The 23,732-nt window shown below is 51.1% G+C and overlaps 1 protein-coding gene and 1 long non-coding RNA gene across 2 annotated transcripts in view; one reads left to right on the top strand and one right to left on the bottom strand.

The window, feature by feature from the left end:
- Nucleotides 1-23,732, bottom strand: part of VWF (von Willebrand factor) — a 119,493-nt gene that overhangs the window by 32,740 nt on the left and 63,021 nt on the right. The window contains exons 21-37 of the mRNA XM_081597129.1: nt 23,348-23,482; nt 22,041-22,187; nt 18,605-18,745; nt 18,350-18,463; nt 16,603-16,759; nt 15,669-15,827; nt 14,878-15,013; nt 11,480-12,864; nt 9,813-9,929; nt 9,590-9,730; nt 9,157-9,300; nt 8,130-8,294; nt 6,547-6,590; nt 5,720-5,897; nt 3,488-3,708; nt 1,737-1,929; nt 1,221-1,562 (exon numbers count right to left, since the gene is read on the bottom strand). Of these exons, the coding sequence (XP_081453255.1) occupies nt 1,221-1,562; nt 1,737-1,929; nt 3,488-3,708; nt 5,720-5,897; nt 6,547-6,590; nt 8,130-8,294; nt 9,157-9,300; nt 9,590-9,730; nt 9,813-9,929; nt 11,480-12,864; nt 14,878-15,013; nt 15,669-15,827; nt 16,603-16,759; nt 18,350-18,463; nt 18,605-18,745; nt 22,041-22,187; nt 23,348-23,482 (3,919 nt within the window). The remainder of the gene's footprint in view (nt 1-1,220; nt 1,563-1,736; nt 1,930-3,487; nt 3,709-5,719; nt 5,898-6,546; nt 6,591-8,129; nt 8,295-9,156; nt 9,301-9,589; nt 9,731-9,812; nt 9,930-11,479; nt 12,865-14,877; nt 15,014-15,668; nt 15,828-16,602; nt 16,760-18,349; nt 18,464-18,604; nt 18,746-22,040; nt 22,188-23,347; nt 23,483-23,732) is intronic.
- On the top strand, nt 10,625-13,534 carry LOC145547481 (uncharacterized). The gene is made up of 2 exons (XR_014083855.1): nt 10,625-10,937; nt 11,101-13,534. It is a non-coding gene; the product is annotated as an uncharacterized LOC145547481 (long non-coding RNA).

The following is a 23,732-nucleotide window of genomic DNA, read 5'->3' as shown; positions in this document are numbered from 1 at the left end:
GAAGACAGAGAAGGTCTTCCCCCTCACCGCCCCTCTTCTCCTTTGATTATAAAACTGGAGCCCAGTAAGTTCTTGGGGGTGGGGCGCCCCCTTGCCCACCTGCTTGTAAAACCTCACACGTGTCCTGTTCTAATAAATCACTTCTTATCTATCACTTTGCCTCTCAGTGAATTCCTTCTGTGCTGAGACATAGAGGACTTGGTATAGGAGCTCTTCGGCATCCCACCCCTACAAATGACACCAAACCATCTCAAGTTATCTAGTCATCTAGTCCAACTATCATTTCAAGATGCAGAAGCTGAGGTCCAGAAAGACTAAGGAAATAGCTGATCACCCAAATGAGCTGGGACTAGGATGCCCAAGTCCTCCAGCCCCAATTAAAGCTGAGACAGCATAATAATCATAAACTCGGAGACTCCAAGATGCTTGGACACATTCATTTCCCTCAAAAAAAAAAAAAAAAAGTCATGGATTACTTTAGAAACTGAGGATGTTGAAGTTCAGTGTTCTTATCAGCCCAGCACCCCCTGAGGGCAGGAGCCATATCTGATTCACTTTGGTATCCCCGGCTTGTTAAATAATAAACACGTGCCAAGTCCAGGTAAGGAAGCTGACCGTGGGGAAGTATCCACACTAGCAACCCCATGGTATCTCTAATGAAGCTTCTTGGTATTTGAATGGTAAAATTCCACTCACACTTCTAAATCCTGCTCAGGTGTGGCTTCTTCTGGGAGCCTTTGTTAAAGCCTGGTGCAATTCCAAGTTCAAGGTGACTACTTATTCTGTACTTAGCTGATGCCTAGATGTGTCTTATTGTTGTTCAGTTGCTAAGTTGTGTCCGACTCTTTGCGATCCCATGGACTGCAGCATGCCAGGCTTCCCTGTCCTTCACTCTCTCCCAGAGTTTGCTCAGACTCATGTCCATTGAGTCGGTGATGCCATTCAATGTGTCTAATACATTAAAGTCACATGTGCAGGAGCTGCAGAAATACTGATAGAAAGGACCAGGCTTTCATTTACCTGGAAACCCATTACATAGAAATCCTATGTTCAAATTACCTATATGTCTACCATCTTACTTGACCCTGAATGGAATCCTAGGGAACAGGAAAGACAGAGATTTTGATCTCCATGGCCCAGATTAAAAAAATATGAGGTTCAGAGAGGCTGAGCAGGCTCCCCATTTGTCACAGTGTTTGGGGGAGCCTGTGTAGACTCACCACAGAAATCGGGGGTCCTCCAGTCAACGCACACCCCCTTGGTCCGGCAGAGGTGGGCATAAGAGGCAATGGCTTCACACACTTGCTCCTGGTGGCAACTGTCCTGCTGGCATATGGCGTGAAATGTGGCTGGAGCAAGGACCTTGTGGCACTCGGCAAATAGCTCAGAGAGGAGGACCTGGCAGCGGGAGCCCTGGGAGATGGGGCAAGGCTCCTCAGGGCCCAGCGGGCACGTCTGCCCTGGCTGCTGCACTGTCCACTCCTGGACCAGTGTCTTCCAGTCCGCAGTGACTGTGCCATCCCTCAGCATGAAGTCATTGGCCCCATTCTCATCACAGAACCCTAGAGAAACCAGGAGAGACATGATTGAGAGCCCAGAGCCAGCCCCTGATGCTGAAGGCCTGGTCATTCTCCACCCCTGCCAGCATCTGGACCCAGAAATGGCAGCAGCCAGGGGCCCTGAGATTAGAGCAAGGAGGGTGTACATCACAGGGAAGAGGCAGATGACAGTCTTACCACAGAGACCGTATGTCTTTGAGGCAGAGACCTTGGGGCTCAGCTGTAGCTGGAACTCATTGTTTTGTGGGGTGAAGGCGAGGATGTGGCCCAGAAAGTTGAATCTGACCTCGAACATGATGGTACCATAGACTCTGACCTCCATGTCCCCACCCAGGTAAGGGACAGAGACCAGTCTCCCATTCACCATCACCTGTCCAAAGGAGAAGGCCCCATCAGTAGTCATGGCAACAAGGAATCCTAGGATTTCACTCGTAGTCTCTTTCCACAGTTCATGACAGTCCCTACACACTCATTCCACTCAATTCCACTGTTATTCACAAACTTGGGCACTGGCAGGCAGCTCTCCTCAGATAAAGGGGCTCTGTAGAGCTTGGCAGGAGAGTGGACTCTTACAAAGCTGAACAGCCAGCCATGCATCTGGAACCCAAAAGCCCAGGGGTTAAGGGAAACCTTGAGTCCGTCTGCACTCAACAGGGAAGACTGACTCCTCAAGACAAGCTGGGGAAGTTGCCGTTTTGCCAACTCATTGACGCCCTATCTCCAGAAGCATCTAATAGGAATACTTTAATCTTTATTTTATTTTGGTCACCAGATCTACGGAGGCCCCACAATATATCACATCAACCCTGTTAAAATACACTCACATCCCATGATGACTATAATTTTTGCTATAAAAATTTTGGAAGAGTTTTGATCCTTTTGAATTTTAAACATTTGGCTATGAACTACTCATTTAATATATGACGAGCTGTGATTTTTTTTTTCAGCAATCGCTGTGCATGTTCAAGAAGTCTTACAAGAGGAGACGGTCTAACCCTTAAGTTGCTTTCAAGTAATGAAATATTTATGATTTCCAAATGAACATGTAAAGAAGTTGCATGATACAACCTCTTGTAAACATGTAATCAAACGTTTATTTTGATCAGTTTTGCAGTTTTCTTTTTGAGTTTTGGGGCAACATATTTTGCTTGGGCCCTAAATATTTTCAAAGGCTTTCATCTAGGCCCTCAATATTTTCCTTCAGAAGGTTGGCAGGCCCTAGCCTAGGTACGGGGCACAAAATGCCTGCTGGAGGGACTTCCCTGTGGTACAGTGGCTGGGACTCTGTGCTCCCGATGCAGAGGGGCCCAAGTTCAATCCCTGGTCAGGGAACTAGATCCCACATGCCTCAACTAAAGATCCCACGTGCCGCAGTAAAGACCCAGCACAGACAAATAAATAAATTAAAAAATAAAATACTTAAAAAAAAAAAAATGCCTGCTGGACAAACAGCCTGGTGTCAACCCCAATCTTCTACTAGTGCAAAAAACTGGCACCACATTTACAATGTAATGCTACTGAAATCAGACTCTCTCTGGGATTTCCCTGGTGGTCCAGTGGGTAAGACTCCACGCTCCCAGTGCAGGGGGCCTAGGTTCGATCCCTGGTCAGGGAACTAAAATCGTACATGCCACAACTAAAGATTCCACATGCCACAACTAAGAGTTTGGCGAAGTCAGATAAAGAAATATTCCTTAAAAAAAAAAGAAAGAAAGAAAATGGACCCTTTCTTCCGAATCTGGGCCCAGAACAACAAGAAATCACACCAAGAAGGGAGATGCAATAAGCCCCTCCTACAAAGATGGCACCCTGCGAATCAGGCAGAAGATCAAGTCTCCACACAGGAGCACCAGCTAAAACCAACTGCCACGGGGTCCATGTGGCTTCCCCAAGGGCCCTGCCTCAGGACCACGGAAAGCACCTCTTACCTCCATGTTGCTGCGGAGCTCAACCGAGAGGCCGTTCTGCTTCACCTCCACAGATTTCATGCAGGCCTGCCTCGCCCCGGCGCTGCAGAATCCATTATGGAGAATCACCTCCAAGTCCTGCTCCTTGTTGTGAAACAGAACGTATGAGCAGTTGCCGGTCAGCTTGAAATTACGTCCATCAAAGGTCACGATGTGCCGAGTGGAGCTCCCTGTGCACACACCTGGGCAAGAAAGCAAAGGATGGGTACGACCTGAGTGGACTCCCACCCATGCAAAGGGGCAGCAGCATGCAGATATTCAGAGCTGAGAGTTGAGTGGACTTTTTGAAGCCACAGAGGCAAATTTCTTCCTTTTTACAGAACAGGAAACTGATTCTGAGAGATAGAACAGCTCAGGTAACACTTGGCCATTAAATATGTTCCTAGGGACAGTTTAGAAGGACAAGGATTCCATTAAAATGTGGCAAATTATAGAGCCATACTTCTAAAAAATATAAACGCACAAAGTTAATGCTCTTCTCCATAAGGATGTTTTGGCCCAGGAAACAAAGTGAGGTTCCAGGGGTGTTAGGACACATTGAAACCACAACAAGCTAAGCAAACCATGAGCTCATGACCTCACTGGAAAGGAAGTTCCCCTAAAGGCGCACGTGTCTTTTCAGCTACCAAGTGACTAATGGTACACATGGCCATGTTGACATGATCCCTTAAGAGACCCTGCAAGAGAAATATTCTTGAAGCCAAAACAAACAGTGGGGTCTTGACATGATCTCGTCTGCCATTCGTTCATCCACACCATCAGCAAACTCTCAGGGTTTCTATTAAAACACCACTTGGGAAGACTAATCATCTTGCAACTATGTCAGATGATTCCATAAAAATCCCCCCAATGGACTACAGTCCATGAATAAAGGAAATCAATCCTGAATATTTGCTGGAAGGACTGATGCTGAAGCTCCAATACTTTGGGCACCTGATTCAAAGAACTGACTCACTGGAAAAGACCCTGATCCTGGGAAAGATGGAAGGCAAGAGGAGAAGGGGACGACAGAGGACAAGCTGGTTGGATGACCTCACTGACTCGATGGACATGAGTTTGAGCAAGTTCTGGGAGTTGGTGATGGACAGGGAAGCCTGGCGTGCTACGTCCATGGGGTCACAAAGAGTCGAACAGGACTGAGTGACTTAACTGAACTGATGGACCAGAGTCATTCATGATCTGAAAACTAATCTCAGAGACCTCAGTAAAGTTGGAAATGAGTCTTCCAGACAAACCATGACTACGTCTATGGTGGTGGAGAAATGGAAACCAAGAGAGGCAGATCCAGGGGGTCAGCAAGGACTCACTAACACCACCCTTGCTCTCCGCCAGGCCCAGGAGACCTCCACCACAAGAGTGACCCGTATACCAAGGCAGCACAGACCCTGGCAAATGATACACCATCAGTCAGGGCTGATCGGCTCCCAGATGCTCTTCTACTCAAAGTTCCCCACGTCCTTGGCAGTCAGTCACTTCCAAGCGACAGTCCTGAATGCTACCACCCCACTGACATCCACACTGTAAGTGTTCCCAGACACCCCAGCTGGGGTACCGTAAAGTCTTTTTTAAAAAGCAAATATCTATCTGGTCTTAGTTGCCACGTGTAGAATCTTTCGGTTGCAGCATGTGGGATCTAGTTCCCCAATCAGGGATCAAACCCAGGGCCCCTGCAGTGGGGGTGTGGAGCCTGAGCCACTGGCCCACCAGGGAAGTCCCTGTGGCCAAGTCTTAAGCAGTCCAGCCCCAGCTGCCACAAGAATGTAGTAAATCCCAAGGTAAAGAAATGTTGTTAAGTTGGCAGGTTAATGGGAGTGGCTTTGCCCACCTGGGACAAGCAGTTTCAGTGAAATGGTGTTAAGTTGGCAGGTTAGCGGGAGTGGCTTTGCCACCTAAATGACTTAACTTCTGTGATCCTCTCCTATCTGCTCTGCTCTCTTTGAACCAACAGGGCGATTTCTGGGCATATCTTATCTGGGCATATCTGGGCATCCCATCTGGGGATGTGCCCTCCAAAAGGCACAGGAAGGAGATAGGGAGCCCTGGAATGGGATGGAAACATGTCCCAAGGACAGGAGAGTAAGGGAACATGGGTAGTAGGGGCAGGAGATGGCCTTCTGGTCTACCTCTTGGCAGAGACGAGCAAAAGGCACCACCCCATGAACACTGCCCAGGCTGAGGAAGCAAAGGACTCACAGGGACAGGCCCAGCGGCAGCCACAGGCTTCCTCCATCCTGAGCGGGGTCTGGCCGTCAGGGCATGATGGCTGTGGCCCCTGATCACAGTTGACCCGGTGACTCTTCAGCAAGGTCTGGCCATCTGGCAGGCAAGTCACCGTGTGGCACTGATCCAGCAAGGTCCAGACATCCCCAGGCTGCAGAGAAAGAACCAAGTTCAGGCAGGGACTGGAGAGAGGCACTTCAACATCCACTAGGCAACTAACCCTCCCACCCTCAGGAGACACAGAAACTACAATTTGGGCCTGAATGGCAAGGAGATAGGATATAGAACATAAGATTTACAGGTGGATCCACTCCCATCCCCAACCAAAATTTTTTAATTTTTTATGTATTTATTTAGGGTGTGCTAGGTCTTTGTTGCTGCGTGGGCTTTCTCTAGTTGTGGCGAGCGGGGGCCACTGTCAAGCTGTGGTGCCTGGTTTCTCACTGCGGTTCTCATTGCAGTGACGTCTCTTGTTGTGGAGCACAGGCTCTAGGGCATGTGGGCTTCAGCAGCTGCAGCTCCCGGGCTCTAGAGCACAGGCTAAATAGTTGTGACCCATGGGCTTGGTTGCTCTGTGGCATATGGGATATGCCCAGATCAGGAATTGAACCTGTGTCTCCTGCCTTGGCAGGCAGATTCTTTACCACTGAGCCACCAGGGAAGCCCCCAATTAAAAAAAAAAAAACAAAAAACAAAAAACTATTGGACCCAGACCAAAGGAGGAAAAGTTAACCAGGGGGTCGAGAACCCCAAATATACATTCCTGATCTTTCCTTCAAAGCCAACAGAAAGGAACTTACCCTCCTCTCATTCCCGTCCTCATCCACGCAAACACTGACGAGCCCTGAAATAGACACAAGTCAGACCTCTGTCCCCACCCATCACCCAGAAATTCTGAGCCATCCGCTCAGCTACCTGGCTGGTCCTTAAAGCTAGATTAACTCTGAAAAGAATGTGATGAGCAGTGAGGATTCAGGTACGGGAGATTAGAAGGCAGTCATCCTGTGGTTCTTCAGGCAAACGTTGTGGGTGTTTTTTTTCGGCTGTGCCTTGTGGCTTGCAGGATCTTAGTTCCCTGACCAGGGACCGAGTCCATGCTCCCAGCAGTGGAAGCACAGAGTCCTAACCACCGGATAGCCAGAGAATTCCATGCACTTTGTGGTTGTTAGTCATTATAGAGATAAAACAGTAATAATATGGCAACACTGTTGCCAACACTGCCATAATAATATGGCAACAGATACAATCAATATCTTGTTGTCCTCTTTTCTATGTATTGATATTAATAGATCCATGATATTAATAGTGAGAAGAGGGAAATGAGACAAGATCCTGAAACCTTAAAAAGATCTTCAAAATTTCTACCAAGAGAGCTGTCATCTAGCAAGACAGGGTAATAACTCCTAGTAGGTTTGGACTCACACCTAATTATATTGGGAAAAATATGAAAAAACAGGATTAAAAAATATCATGTATGGGGAAAAGAAAGGAGATCAAACAAGTCAATCCTAAAGGAAATCAACTCTGATGCTGAAGCTCCAATACTTTAGCCACCTGATGCAAAGAGCTGGCTCATTGGAAAAGACCTTGATGCTGGGAAAGATTGAAGGCAGGAGGAAAAGGAGACAGCAGAGGATGAGACGGTTGGATGGCATCACAATTCAAAGGACATGAACTTGAGCAAACTTCGGGAGATAGTGAAGGAAAGGGAAGCCTGACGTGCTGCAGTCCATGGGGTCCCAGAGAGTCAGATACAACTTGATGACTGAACAGTAATGGTAAAAACAAAAGGCTTCTAACCTTAAATCAACTTAAACTATGGTACTTTGATGTTAGATTCTTTGTTACCATATTTCTTTTTTTGATCTTTTCATTTTCTTTCTTATTGAAGTATAGTTGATAGACAATGCTGTGTCAGTTTCAGGTATACCACAAAGGGATTACTATATTACATTCCATTATAGATTATTACAAGATCTTGAATGTAAGTCTCCATGCTATACGGTAAATCTGTGTCGCTTTTCTAAAGCCTTTTACACCCATGCTGAGGATGAATGCAGGGCCTGGGGAAGAGGTCCATGACCTGTGGATATTGGGGTCGCCTGCCTCTGCCTTCCATTTCTTTGTACAGAAGCCCCATCCACAGTGAGCAAGGACAGTAAGGAGGGAAGGAGGTATATACACAGAGAACTTTCTGGCAGCCCCTTGGAGGTTTGCCTTACAATCGCCCATGAGCAGAAATGTATAGATCATGGCCTATAAAACAGTCTTAATTCAAGGCCAGATCTCACATATGGGAATATGGGAACCATCCAGTCTCTAGATGAGTTTCATTGCTTTTACTTCTGTTTTGAGGGGATAAGAGAGACATCACAAGACTCACCAGAGCATAGCTTGTGGAAGAAGGAGTTGCCAAGGGCAACCATGCTGGGGAGGTCTTCGATCTGCTGGAGCTCTGCCACGTTGGAGCTGGCCCCCGGGCCCGCCAAGACCCTCAGCTGGGCTGCATCATACTGGTCCCCAATCCCGATGGGGAACACGGCCACTCCTGGGGTTACAGAGGAAGGAGAAAGGGTCTGTGCCCACCTTTGGTCGAGTGGGTTCAGAGTGGTCTGGCCTGAAGCTTCACCCAGCCACTTGTAAAGTCTCAATATTTTTAAGCAAATATCCTCCAATTAAAAATAAATTTTTTAAAAACTACAAAAAAAAAGATGAGCTGTTCTCCAGGGAGCACAGGAAAATGCTACATCATTCCAGTCACCCAGTACTCCATGCCCCCTCCCCCAGGGCAACGCTACCTGCCCCGGCTCACAGCACGAGCTCTCAGAAGACACGCAGGCTGGGCACGCCTGCAACCATCACCTTCCTAAAGCAGCACCCTTGGTCTCCTGTCAATCCAGCACCCCCAAGCCCCTAGGCTGGTACCAGACAGGGGCCACAAATACGGGAAGATCCCTGATGGTTCTCTAGGCCCCAACACGAATCACTCAAGCCTCAGACACGTGGGAGTGGAGAGAGGCCCAAGAGGCCATGGTTGCGGGGGTACGACCCGGCCCTGGACACAGAGGGCAAGTCAGGAGAAACTGAAGGTGATGGTCAAAGGCATGCAAATGAAGGATGTGCGCATGAATGCTGTCACTCAGTCGTGTCTGATGCCTTGCAACCCTATGGACTGTAGACCACCACACTCTTCTGTCCATGGGATTCTCCAGGCAAGAACACTGGAGTGGGTTGCCAGGAACACACATTTATCACCGCTTCACTTCCAAATAACAGAGGGATTAGGCAGTTTCCCTCTGTTTGAAACCAGGGCACACATGGGCATTAAGCATTCGAAATCAGCCAGGACATCGGAAAGTAACCACCACCCACTCTGTGCCCTCGAGCAGGACTGAACCCTGGACACTCACGGTTGGATCTGGCGGCAGCAGCAGCCGCATCCACTGAATCCATCGAGGAGCCCGTGACCAGTATCACCACCACCTTGGAGGCCCCAGGCCTGGCACCGTGGACTTGGGACGTGATGTAGCGCACCGCGAAAGACAATGCCTCCCCTGGGAACAGACAGCAGGCCGCACAATCGGTCCTGACTCAGGGATGGTGGTCCTGAGGCCAGCTGAGCAGCCCATGTCCCGATGGAGCCTCAGATCACCAAGACAGAGTGACTCGGAGACTCGGAGAGGCTCACACACAGGTGAGATGGGGAAGAGTGTCTCGGCCCTCAGTTTACAGGAAAGGAAACCAAGGCCAAGGAGTGAGACGGCCAGCCGGGGTCACTCAGTCACTTGTGCCAGGAGCAGGGGCTGCACGCAACCCCCGCCCCCCAGCCCACACCCACATTACCGACTTGGCGGGGGCCTCCCTCGCGCTGCATGGGGTCCACAAGGCTCTGCAGATGGGCTTTGTCCATGTGCACGTTCCAGGACACATCGATGTTGGTGATGCTTCCGTACTGCAGGACCGACACCTGGGTGAGCTGAGGGCCTGGCGGGAGATAGGGTACAGGAGTCACACTCTGGATCAGCGGGGAGCCCCCGAAACACCCCACTTCGGGCGCCTCACTCACCTAGGTTGGCTTTTGAGATGAAAGCCTTGGCAAAACTCTTCATTTCATCAAAGTAAGAGGCTGGAGAGGTGGAGGAGCCATCCAGGAGGAGGACTACATCCAGCGGCTGGCTGCAGTCTGCAGAGAGACAGGAGGGAGCGGCCAAGGGTAGCGGGGGACAGGCACCAGGCTCCTGCAGCAGACACTCACTGGACGGTGTGTGCAGGGCGCTGGACCGGGAAGCGCCACATAAGGGAGGCGTGTCCCCCAGTCCTGCATGGATGCAGCAGCTGGTGCCAGGTGGCAGGCAAGGGGGGCTGCGAGACCCCAGGTGTGGAGGCGTTGGGGGGATGCCAACACTGCCCAAAGGCAGTTTAAACACCACAGGAGGCAGCAAGAGGCAGAGGCATCCTGTCCCTCCCTTTTGGGGGCTGCAGCTCTTCTGGAATTGAATAATAGACTGGAGCAGAAAACAGGCGGATGGCAAAGGAAACAGAGCAGCCCATCCCCGGAAGGTGGACTTGTGGGTCCACGGGTCTCAGGCGGCATGTGAGGAGCTAGAAGGTGATTCTATTACAAAGGCCTAAAGCTCGTGTTGATGGTTGGGACCAGGGTCATGATCACCGTGAGGAAACAAACTCTGTTCCAAATGCCCTTCTGAGACTGGATGATGCTGTTACTGAGAGATCACAAGAGTTTAGATAAATCGGTGGCCCAAATAAAAACCAAGAAACAGAGGCACAGACAACAAGTGTGAGGATCAAGAGACAATGAAAGAAGGCTAGTGATTCTGGAATGGTTCCAAACACTCCAAATAAAGATATTCTAGAACTAGGGATTGGGCTTCCCCAGGGACTCCGTGGTGAAGAGTCCACCTGCCAATGCAGGAGACACAGGTTCGATCTCGTCCAGGAAGATCCCACATGCTGTGCAGCAACTAAGCCCATGCATCACAACTGTTCAGCCTGCACTCTAGAGCTGGGGAGCCACAATTACTGAAGCCCAAGCGCCCTAGAGCCCGTGTTCCACAACAAGAGAAACTGCCACAATGAGAAGCCCTTGAACTACAACACAGAGTAGCCCCCGCTTACCACACTAGAGAAAAGCCTGAGTGCAGCAACAAAGACCCAGCACAGCCAGAAACAAGTAAGTAAACAAATAAAGAACTAGAAACTGATTAATCGTTAGTATCAGTTAAGAAGGTAGTAATAATAGCAGGGGAGATAAGCCATTTTTGAGTGCTTGCTATGTGCTAGGTACCGTTCTAAGCATTTTACAAGTAAGCACTATTATTATCCACATCTTACAGATGCACGCATGCTGGGTCATTCAGTTGTGTCTGACTCTTTGCGACCCTATGGACCGTATGGACTGCAGCCTGCCAGGCATCTCTGCTCAAGGGATTCTCCAGGCAAGAATACTGGAGTGGGTGGCCATGCCCTCCTCTAGGGGATCTTCCCAACCCAGTGATCGGACCTAGGTCTGCAGAATCTTTACCATTTGAGCCACCGGGGAAGCCCATAAGAAAAGATCCTTCCCCCTCGAAAGACCACAGATGCCTCTCCCTGAAGGCAGGATTTGACATAAAACAGAGCAGGGAAGCCAGATTGGAGTCTGAGAATGGCATCTCCACCAAGGCAGCCCCCAGCCCCACCAAGTCCTCACTCCCACGCCAAGCGCCCACACACCTGGGGCAGGGGCAAGGGTGGGGAGGTGCGGACCATCTTTGGAGCAGCACCGCTGCAGCACCAGATCCGGAGCTTCTCGGGGGAGCCTCTCGAAGTCCTGGATGAAGATGGGGGTCTGGGGCCAGCTGACCCTCTCCAGCTCCTGCACGTCCACGTGGGGGCCCACGCCGATGGGCACCAGCTGGATGTCTCCGGGCATCCGCCGGATCTCGTCCGAGGCCGGGCTGCCCGTCACCATGTAGACCAGGTTGGGCGCCTGCTCCCGGTCCCCCTGGCTGGTGGAGAAGCTGTGCTCCGACAGGTACTGCAGGGCCAGCCCGGTGTTCGTCTGGTTGCCGCCCCGGTAGCGGACCTCACGTAGTCGCTGCAGGACCACCTCCTTGGACTGCGGCTCCCTGAAGGAGTGCTCCACGGTCACCATGTATGAGTACTGCAGCACTGTGACGTGGATGCCGTCCCGGCCCACGTCCATGCGCCGGATCACCTCCTCCACGAACTCCGCGCTCCTGTTGAAGTTGGCCTCGCCCACCTCGTCTGAGCCTTCCAGGAGGAATGCCACATCCAGGACCATGGAGGTCCCCTTGGGTCCCAGCGGCGAAGGACCCAGGAGCTGAGGTGCCACGGTGACCTTTGCGGCGAGGGGACGTCGCGTCGGGGTCGGGGTGGGCACCTCGGGGGCGAGGTCACAGAGGTAGCTGACGATCTCATCCATCTGCTGTTCCAGCTCGTGCACGCCGCTTAGCACAAAGGCTTTGTTCTCGGATGCCTGCTTCTCGATGAGGCGGATCTGCTTGAGGCTGGCGTGGGGCCCAATGCCTACAGGGACCACGGAGACCTTCTTCTTCTTCAGGCCCTGGACGTAGCGGACCAAGTTCCGGGCCAGCCTGGGGGGCTCCTGACTGGCCGTAAGCAGCAGGGCCACACGAGAGGCCTCAGGCCGGTCAATCCTGCCAAAGATCTGGAAGAGCGTGTACTTCAAGACCTCGCTGATGGAAGCCACCTCGCTGCCCGCATACTTCACCTGCCCGGCAATACGCCGCAGTTCGGATGGCCGTTTCCGGTCCTGCAGCGCGAGGTAGGCGTGGGAGCCGTCGTGGTACTCCACCACGGCCACGCGGATGCGTTTCTGGGAAATGTGCAGACGCTCCATCATGCCCACCACGAACGCCTTCAGTGTCTCGAAGTCGGCCTCGGACAGCTTGGAGGAGCCGTCCAGCAGGAAGACCAGGTCCAGGAGTTTGCTGCAGAAGAAGTCGTGCAGGGGCGGCTCTGGGGTGTCCTCCACGTATGGGGTTGTGGGGCTGACCGGGCCTTCGGTGGAGGACACGGGCAGGTCTTCTGGCTCCCTGCAGGCTTCACAAGTGAGGCTGACACCATCACAGTGACTGCAGGAGGGGAGAGACCAAAATGGTTCAGGAAGAAGCTCTGAGCACTTCCCAGCCCACTGGACCTGAGCCCCCAAGGACTACTGCCCACTGGAAAGAGACACCATGCTTAACGTATGTCCCCAAGCAGCCCCCTACACACACACACACACACACACATATACATACACACATGCACACACACACATAAATATACACACGTGCATAAATATACACATACACATATACACATACATACATACACAGATGCACACACATATATACATACACACTTTCCTTGAGTTGTGATTCCCTTGAAAACCAAAGCTTCTACCCAACCTAGGACCTAAAAAATGAATCTTTCTTCTTTCTTGGCAATCCACACAGCAATTCAAAGTTGACTGATTTTCAACCTATGCTTCTAGCAACATAAATATTTAATTATAATCCAAGCCTTTTCCCAAAAATCTCCAAAGGCAAATACTGCTCTGTAATGTTGACGCTGACCAGGACTTGTAAATGTTCTACTGAAGACATTTGTTTTTCAGTATTTATTAAACAGAGTCTAAGCTGCGTAATTCCGTAGCATGTTTAACATGTTGGGCTTTAAGGAAGAGAGGAAAACTGGAGTAAAATCATTTTGGAGAGATGAATAAAGATTTGAAATCCCAGCTTTATCTGGCAGAACAAAGTACTGGGAGTGGTATTCTAGGGTCTCCAAGATGCTAGATGGGGAACAACGGTAACTCATTCATTCTTTCCCGCAATGGACAGACAGTTTTCGTCCATCACGTGCCAGGATCTGCCTATGCCCCATGCCCAGCCCCAAGCCCCCACACAAATTCTCACCCCACCATGCCAAGTTTCCAGTGCCCTGGTCACTTCTCTCCCTTTCACCAGGGTCCTAGAAAGTGGCGGGGTCTGCCAGACCATAGGAGAAGCTGCCTGCGATGGAGCCCCATTCAGGCTAGAACCTTGTCCTGCAGGCACTCTCAGCCATTGTGGCCACTTGCTCTCAGCATCGCAGTAGGGCGGGAGGACAGCAGTGCCCTGAGCCCCGGGGTATCCCTGTGGGGTGCCTCCCAGCAGTGTCCCCAGCCTGCTCCAGGACGACTCTCCACACAGGTTTGCAGCCGCAGCGTGTGGTTTGCAGCCGCAGCGTGTACCCGGATGACTGCCCTCCCCATGTCGGCTCAGAACCCCTACACCTCGGCACAGCCAGGGGGCAGGCAGAGTCTTACAGTAAAGTTGATTCCTACTTCCCCATACTCCACGTGATTTAGGGCCTCCGTCCTTGGTTAATAGAGTGTGAGTGACATACTCTCGAGTTCTCTGTGTTTGCTAGAAAATTCATCCAGGGAGAGTGCACTCGGGGCCTGACCCTGGCAGCCATGGCCACGGCCCCTTTCTTCCTCAGCAAGTTTAACTTCTCGAGTTTAGGATCCCATAAGGACTGGTGCTGAGCATATCAGCGTTGGAACAGATATTCTCAACTTAGGAGCAGGGCTTCAGGGAGCTCAGAGCTCACCCCCCAACTCCTCCTCACCTCCCCAGGGCCAGCTGCCAGAGGCAATCAGGTAGTGGGGCAGTAGGGGGCTCCTACAATCGGTAGGGGGCAGTGACCTGTGTCTCCCTCCAGTTATGAGAGCCTCATCCTCGCCACCCTGGCGGTGGCCCGCGATATCTGAGCCCCGCTACAGGGTCAGGGGCTCCACCTCACTTTTCCCCCACCTGCATCCCAACATCCAGTAAACAAGAAATCTGCTTTCCATGGATGCCTGTCCCCAGACTAGATGCCACCTCCAGGGACAAGAAGAGGCCAGGCCCTTCCTTCAGCAACAAGGGATAAAAACCTAAATCTGCTAAGAGGTGTTTCCTGGGGAAGAAATCTAGTCTGTCCTCAAAGACAAAGAGGCAAACTGAACAAGAACAAGACGTCCTTCCCCAAACCGACACTTCCAAGCAGGCCCCCAGGTTTGACAGTAAGACTGATCATTCAGACAACCAGGGGCAGGGTAGAGGGTGCTGTGTTACCAGATCTGGCAATGTTCAGGGTCCCCAGGGTTCAGGGTCACTTTCTTCCCAGAGGCTAAGCGCTGGCCCGCCACCTGGCACAAAGGGCAGTCCTCAGGGTTGACGCAGGTCTGTAAAAGCTCGTCCAGGATTTTCCCTGCACGACAAGCCTCTCGTTAGGAGCCAAAGATCCCACCTTGTCTGCAAGGAAGACTCCTGGCACCAAAGGGCCTGTCCCAGCTTTGCCTGCCTCCCCCGAGGGCCACCACATCACTTAGGGAGCATCCTTTCACCTAGAAAATTGGGAGAGGGGGTTCCTTCTCCCACCTTGCCTCCTCCAAATCCCGGGACAAAGCAGGTCTTATCACCAGGGGTCTTTTTGTTCCTCCACCAAAGAAGATATCTGATAACTCAACCTGTGCTACCCACTGCTATAGCCACTAAGCACCAGTGGCTGGTTACATTTGAATGTAAATTAAGTTAGATTAATAAAACTGAACATTCAATTCCTTAGACACAATGAGCCTCATCTGAGTTGAACTCTCCCAGCATTGCAGAAAGTTCTATCAGAAAGTGCTGCTCCAGATGATAAACCCATCAGTGGACCCCCAGAAGCATCGCACGGGAGCTCAGCTTGGCAAAAATCCCAGCTGGCCTGGCTCTGGTGGAAGGATGTGGAAACAGGACCTAGGGTGATGGGGCTAGGGACAGAAGGGCCCTTGGGCGAGGCTGAGATGAAGCAGGACAGGGCGGCACTTTCTTGAGGACCAGCCCCACTCTCCACCCCATCCCTGATGGAGCCAGGGCCTCACCAGGTGGGCAGTGTGCATGGCAGCCCTCCACGCACTGCACGGGGCAGGCCAGGGGCTCCGGGTGCTGGCACGTGACCGGACAGGCGGGAGCACAGTTGTTGTAGCGCCACTCGCATTGGTACCCACTCTCCTTCAGGTTCCGCTCCTCACAGTTCTGGGCTGTGCAGACCCCCAAACAGGCAGGACGGTTATTAAGGCCCCGGGCAACCCCACGCAGCCCTGGACAGATGGCGGGAGACCCGTGGGGGTGACGGCCCCGGGGAAGAGATGATGGTGCTGGGGAAATACACAGTCACCCATGTCCGATGCATCTGGGCTTTGAGAGCCCCCCAACCAGGAACCTAGTGGTTCGGAATCTGTTTTCCTTATAAAAATGTTCAGTCACTCAACACAGGAAGGAAGAGGTGACATAAGTATCCGAGCTGCTCGATCATGATGGTGTGAAGTGTGTGATAGTCGCTCAGTCACGTCCAACTCTTTGCAACCCCATAAACTATATAGCCTGCCAGGCTCCTTTGTCCATGGGATTCTCCAGGCAAGAAGACTGGAGTGGGTTGTCATTCCCTTCTCCAGGGGAGCATCCCAACCCAGGGATTAAATCCGGGTATCCTGCACTTCAGGAGGATTCTTTACCGTCAGAACCACCAGGGAAGCGCTTGCAATGGTAAAGGTGACTGAGTCTAATTACAGGCACACTGACCTCTTTCTACTCTTCATCACCGCTCCCCCTTCTCCTTCTCCCAGAATTTCTCGGGAAGAGGCTCTCCCTGTTGCTGTATTCAATCCTGACCCTCCTCACGCACACCCGTGACCTGACCCCTCCACCTCAGCCTTCACCCCTACGTTGGGTCTTTCTCCCCCCCAAGGTGTCCACGGTCTAGATGCGTGAGGGGGAGGGGGCATGGCCAGGATCGTGAGGGACTGCAGGACTCACGGCACAGTGTGGCTGTCCTCCAGGCCACCACCTCGCCATGCTGGGCACACTCGTGCGCGTAGGCGGCGATGGTGTCACAGAAGCAGGCACAGTCCCCGATGGACTCACAGGAGCAGGTGTCGTAGATGCAAACATCCAGGTACGGCTCAGGGTTCACCTGCAGGGGAGGCGTGGGTGGCCGTGACCCAGGGCTGCACCTGGGGACTCTGACCCTTGGCCAGGTGGGAGTGTGCCGTTGATCAGAGTAGGGAAAGAAGCTCCAGGGCAGGAGAGATGTGAGCTACAGTCCCCAGGAGGGGGTGGGTAAAAAGGCACAGATCCTATGTTCTCATCTGGATTCCAGAAAAGGGGGACAAAGGCAGGCTTGCCAGCCTCTCACAGATGAGATGTGCCTGAGAATTTTTCAGAAGAACGTTCCTTTCAATCCATCTGTTCCAGGCAACTTCTGAGCCATCATCCATCCCTATAACCCACTCCCACCCTCATGGAAGTCTGGGTGCTTTACATAAACACAACACACACACACACACACATACACACACTGTTTCCTGGCCTCCACTCAGCAGAGAGACCAAGAAAACCGAAAACCGATCAGGACCACCCACACTGCCCCGCTGAGGTGCTACAGGCTAACGTGCTGGACCTCGGCCAGCCCAGTGCTCCTGGACTCCGACCCCAAACCTACCCCAGGGAAAGGCCCCCCGCCATCCACGTTCAAGCTCAATAACCACCTCCCGCCTTCCACCTGCCCCACACCTGACCCCCACACACCAGCCTTGTTCAGGGGAGTTGTGGTTGGAATGAATCCGGACATTAAGCAGGTTCACTGTGCCCAACAGCCTTGGTTTCTTTGACCCTCTCACTGTTTCTCCACGTCCTGCTCAGGTGCCCGGGGTCTCCACCAAACCAGGGGATCCTACGTATCCTTCTGGGTCCTGCAGGACTAAAAATCACTGGCTGGACAGGAAGAGATGAAATACAGGTGTTCAGCCACTCCAACAAAGGAGACACCATGGAGCACCAGGTCTGTGCACCTGGCTGTGACTGCCCTTACGTGTGTACATGCATACACAAATACACACGTACCCACAGATACACACGTGCGCATATATACATTCAGACAGAGACAGAGAGAAAACTGCGCTGAACCGTTCGGAGAAATTCCTCATCACCAGGTGAGATAAAGACATCAAAAGGAGCCATAAATGCAGGCTCAAAAGCTGGCTTTAAGGGGACTTCCCTGGTGGTCCAGTAGTTGGGATTCTGCACTCCCAATGCAGTGGGCACAGGTTCGATCCCTGGTCGGGGAACTAAGATGCCACATGCCACGCACTGCAGCCAAAAAAAATTTTTTTTTTAAATCTGGCTTTAAGACCAGAAAAGTTTCTGTGACACAAGACCTGGGAGCCCAAGGCAGGGGTGGGACACCTGGGGCCAGAGACACAGCAGGGGCAGGAGAAGGGAACCCTCCATTCTGAGGCTAGAGATAAGGTAATTCCTTACCCTGTGGGGGACAAACCCCAAGACTGAGGCCAGAAAAGCAGCTCAGGCAGGATGCACAGAGAGCCAACCATTGCACAGAAGAAAAAGGCTTTGCCAAGCATTGCTTTCCTGATAAGCCATCGATTATTCTTTCTGTTTCGCAGGCTGAAGCCACGAGAGGTGAGCAACTACACATCATTTCTAAAGCTCCTGGAAGCATCCAAGGTTAGAAATGCCTGCCCCCCAGGTCCCCCACCGCCCTCACCAGCCTGTTGCACTCCCGGAAAATATCACTGGTGAGGACCCTGCAGGAGGAATCCACCATGGTCTGCTTCATGATGTTGTCATGGCAGGTGGCAGGGGCCGAGTCCAGCGGCACCTGGGGAAATAGCAGGGAAAACACAGATGGACCCAGAGCAGTCAACCCGGAAGCACCCAAGAGGCCCTCTCCCCGAGCCCCACCCCCACCCCCTGCAGGCCACACCACCCACTTCGCACAGCAGAGGGGACCCCGACCTACTTTCTGGGTGTCGGCGCACCGCGGGCTCACTTTCCAGGAATTCCCAAAGTCCACGGGGTCTTCCTCCACTTGGAGGCTACTGCTGGTGAGGTCGTTGTTCTGGACGCCGTCGAAATTCCCACACAGGCCGCACACCCGCTCCTGGGGGACAAGTGGGGGGAGTGTGAGCTTTGCAAACCTTGGAGCAAACTGGCTGAGTCAGGAGGAGGAGGGTTCCGGGCAGCAGGGGAGGCAGACTCGCCTGAGGAAGAGGAGGAGGGAAGGGGATGGGAGGGCAGCCTAGAGGGAGACCAGAGTGGTCAGCAAAGCCTCGACCCTGCCAAGGCCCTTTCCCTGCTTCTGCACTGACCCCCATGCTGTGGTTGTTCAATCACTCAGTCATGTCCGACTCTGCGAACCCATGGACCAGAACCCATGGACCGCAGCACAACTGGCCTCCCTGTCCTTCATCATCTCCCTGAATCTGCTCAAACTCATGTCCATTGAGTTGGTAATGCCATCCAACCATCTCATTATCTGTCTCCCCCTTCTCAGTATGAACATAAATGACCCCATGTTAAGGTTAAGGAAACCAAGATCGTTCACAGAGAGAAGCAGCCCACCCAGGTCCCTTGGAGGGCCAGTTAAGCAGCCTGGGCCCCGATTCCTGCAGTATAAACCATCAGCCACCCCAGTAAGGGTCTGAGCAGAAGCGAAGCTGGTTTAACATTACATCAATGAGAGTGTGAAAGGTCTGAGGAAGGAGCCCTCTAGTCCCACTTGACTGTGGACAGGTGCTTGCCTCCCCTGGACAACTGCAGCCTGTTGGGAGCAGGCTGGCCAGGATTCTGTGTGTGTTAGTCACTCAGTCATGGCCAACTCTTTGTGACCCCATGGGCTATAGCCCACCAGGTTCCTCTGTCCATGGAATTATCCAGGCAAGAATACTGGAGTGGGTTGCCATTTCCTTCTCCAGCGGGTCTTCCTGACCCAGGGATCTAACCGGGTCTCCTGCATTGCAGGCAGATTCTTTACCATCTGAGCCATCAGGAAAGGGCAGGATTCTGCTCTATACTAAATGCTACCAGGGCTGACATAATATCTTACTTCTCTCCATGTTCACCTATCAGGGGGTGCAGTATACAACAAATCCTGACCAACTAATGAATGAATAGATGGAAACCATCACATAAGAGCCACTGGACAAGGACTTCTCCGGAGGTCCAGTGGTTAAGACTCTGCCTTCCAATGCAGGGGGTGCAGATTTGATCCCTGGTCAGGGAACTAAGGTCTCATAAGCCGCGAGGTGTGGCCAAAATTTAAAAGAAAAAAAATGGACAAAATCAGCCTGGAAAAGAAAAGGTGATGCTTTTAGAACCTTTTTGAAGTCCTGCCTTGAGATAAAGAGAGGTGACTTATTCTGTTTTGTTAGGAAACATGCAAGAAAAATGTTCTCATAGGTGGTCAAAAGGACAAAGATATTTACATGGCCTAATGGCTCCTGTATATGGCCCCTGCCTGGTCCCTGTCCTTATTGACTACAAATCACCACAAGCCCCTCCTCTCTAGCCACCCTGGTCTGCTTATTCAATACAAACAGACCGTCTACCTCAGGGCCTTGGCACCCGCTGTGCCATCTGCCTAAACTCTCGAGTCAGGATATTTACATGACTCCCTTCCTTCTTCCCCAAAGACTCTTCTCACACTTTCTGAGGCAAGTCTCATCAGACCAACCAATCTAAAATACTTAGTGGCCCGGTGGTTTAGAACCAGCCTTGCAACGCAGAGGATATGGGTTTGATCCTTCATCAGGAAGCCAACATTCCACATGCCATGGAGCAACTGAACCCGAGCACCACTAGAGAGTCCCTGTTCTGCAATGGAAGATCTCACAGGACACAACTAAGATGCAATACAGCCACATAAATAAATAAATTAAAAAAAAAACATATAATAGGGTCTTCCCTGGTGGTCCAGTGGCTAAGACTCCATGCTGCCAATGCAGGGGGCCTGGGTTTGATCCTTGGTCAGGGAACTAGATCCCACATGCTGCAACTAAAGAGCCTGCATGCTGCAACTAAGACTCGGAGCAGCCAAACAAATAAATAAAATATATTTTTTAAAAATATATATAATCTTTAAAAAATGAAACACATAATATCCCCACTAGAATATGGCCTCTATCAGGCTTCCCCGATGGCTCAAAGAGTTCAGAGAGTAAGGAATCTGCCTGCAGTACAGGAGACGCAGGAGATGCAGGTTTGATCCTTGGGAGAGGAAGATCCCCTGGAGGAGGGCATGGCAACCCACTCCAGTATTCTTGCCTGAAGAATCCCATGGACAGAGGAGACTGGTGGGCTGCAGTCCATGAGGTCGCAAAGAGTCAGACACAACTGAGTGATTAAGGAAGCAGGCAGGGTTGTGGTAGGCAAAACAATACCTGGCCCAAAAGATGTCCACATCCTAATCCCCAGAACCAGGAATATGTCACTGTACACGGCTAAGGGAACTTTGCAGGTGTGTTAGGTCAAGGATCTTGAGACAGGAAGACTGTCCTGGGTCATATGGGTGAGCTCAGGGTAATCACTGGGTCCCATACGGCGTGCAGGAGAAGTCAGAATGAGAAAGGCAATGTGACAGAGGGAAACAGAGAGAGAGTAGACGATGCTATGCTGTTGGCTTTGAAGATGGAGGATGGGACCACAGCCAAGGGATGCAGGCAGTCTCCTGAAGCTAGAAAAGTCAAGGACAGATTCTCTCCTCACTGTATCAATAGTAAGTTATTTCCTCCTGTACCCAGAGTGCCTAGCACAGTGCCTGACACATAACAGGAGTTTAGTAAGCATTTGTTGAATAACAGAATGAGTGCATTGCTGATGCTCTCCAGAAATGGCATGAGGTCCCAAGGAGCAGCCTCACTTGGATATGAGCTGAGAATGAGCCACCAGAATGCTGGGAAAGTGGGTCCTGCCACCAAGGCAGACAGAGCATTCATCACATACATGCCCGTTAGAGAAAATGAAGTCCCAGCAAACCGTCAAGACCTGGACAGACACCCCGAGCTTTCCCTCAAGCAGGTGATGAGCCGTCTCACCACAGCCCTTGGCAGGTGCTGGCCTGGGCTCCATGGGAGGTGCACCCAGAATGTTCTGCAGTGTTACAGTCACATTGTGCACGATGGGTTTTGCTCCTTAGGTTAGGAAACCTTAAGAATACCTACTGCCAGTCAAGGGACTGTTTGCAGGGTCCAGGACCCTCCACCCTGCCCACGGGCAACTGTCTCGGGAAACAGCCAAGGCAAACTCTAATCCTTGAGTCTTATTTGTGTCGGAAGGAGGCTGAGCCAGGTGACCACCCACCTTCCCCCTGAGACTGCGGGTGAGGATCCCAGACGCTGCTCAGGGAACTGAAGATGCAAGCAGACAGAAGAGGGAGGAAGTGGAGAAAGGCCACCCACCTGGTACGTCCGCTTCAGGAACACAGAGATGGCCAGGTGCCCGTCCCAGACCACAGAGAGGGACCTGCCCAGCAGCACAGTGATGTACCGGCCAGACTCCACCACCTCGAAGTACGTCTCATCCTTCATGGGCTTCTTCACGTTCACCTGAGCGAGAGACCAAGATGGTAAGGGACAGTGTATATATGTACATACCTGTATAAAAATGTGTATATATATATAATGTATGCTTGTATATGTGTGTATATATATTTGTGTGAATAGTGCATGTATATATGTGTGTATTCACTTGTATATATAATACATATAAATGTGGGACTTAATATATATGTGTGGATAACACATTTACATGTATAATGTATATATATATGTGTGCAGACATTTGTATATGTTATATATAAATGTGGGTATACACGTATATGTGTATGTATGTGTATATACATTTGTACACATTATATACGTGTGTGGGATACAGTATTTATGTGTATGTATGTATATGTGTGTATACATTTGTATGTATATGTGTGTATACATTTGTATATATAATATATGTGTACATGTGTGTGTAAAATATTTGTGTGTATAATATATTTATATGTATTGCATACATTTGTGTGTATAATACATATAACTGTGGGATTACAACATATGTATACCTGTGTGTAAATGTGTGCATACATAATACATACAGCTATGGGTACATAATATATATGTGTATGTGTGTACATGTGTGTATAATATATATTTGTATAATACATATGTGTACATGTGTGTATATATAAAATACATATGGCTCTGGGTACATAATACATATGCATATGTATGTGTGTACAGAATATATGTGTGTATATATACATGTGTACATGTGTGTATATATATAATTCATATAACTGTGGTACATAATATATGTGTATGTGTGTGTACACAAGTGTGTATGTTTGTGTGTGTATAATGCATGTTTATACATACATATGTCTACATGTATATTGTAATAACATGACTGTGGGCATATAACACAGGTGTGTGTACGCATGTATTCCCATATGAAAGTCCTGCCCTCCACTCCCCCCAGAGTCAGCCCTGGCTCTACACTGGTGCAGATACAGTTACACACCCTCCTCCACACGTGCCTGCACTTCCTTTTACTAAAATCCGTCACCGTCTGCACCTGCCCCCCTCGCAGGACGTGATGAGGTCTCTCCACCAGCAGCATCATGCTCCACCCGCACATGTCCTGAACGAACGCTGGGCACTGCTCCCCATCAGTTGACGTGGCTACTAAGGGTGGGGGACCAGCCCACACTCACCTCCCCATCAAACAGCTCGATCTCTCCTCCTTCCACCAGGATGGTGATGCGCTTCCTGCACTTCCGGGAAGGGACGCTGCACCCCTCATTCCCCACCAGGACCCGGAAGGTCCCAGAGTTACTACCGCAGTAGTCCTGGGGAAAGGGGTGGGTGTCAGGAAAGAAACACGATCCTTCCACCCCCACGCCCCACCCAGACCAGCAGACCAGTGGCCGGTCCTCCCAGGCCTTTGAAGGGAATGTTACAGGAGGCTGCCATGACCACATGCATGTGTGTGCGCTTATGTGTTCGTGAGCCAGAGGACACTCACAGGTGTGCCATCCTCAGCCATCACCCATGAGCCAAGTGCCTACAGTCAGGCAGGGAGAAGGGCTGAGGGGCAGG

Source organism: Giraffa tippelskirchi, chromosome 4, assembly GCF_054371585.1.
Source record: "Giraffa tippelskirchi isolate mGirTip1 chromosome 4, T2T-mGirTip1v1.2.pri, whole genome shotgun sequence".
In the NCBI taxonomy this organism is placed as follows: domain Eukaryota; kingdom Metazoa; phylum Chordata; class Mammalia; order Artiodactyla; family Giraffidae; genus Giraffa; species Giraffa tippelskirchi.
Note: the sequence above shows the minus strand (reverse complement) of the source record. Positions and strands in the feature narration are given on the sequence as shown.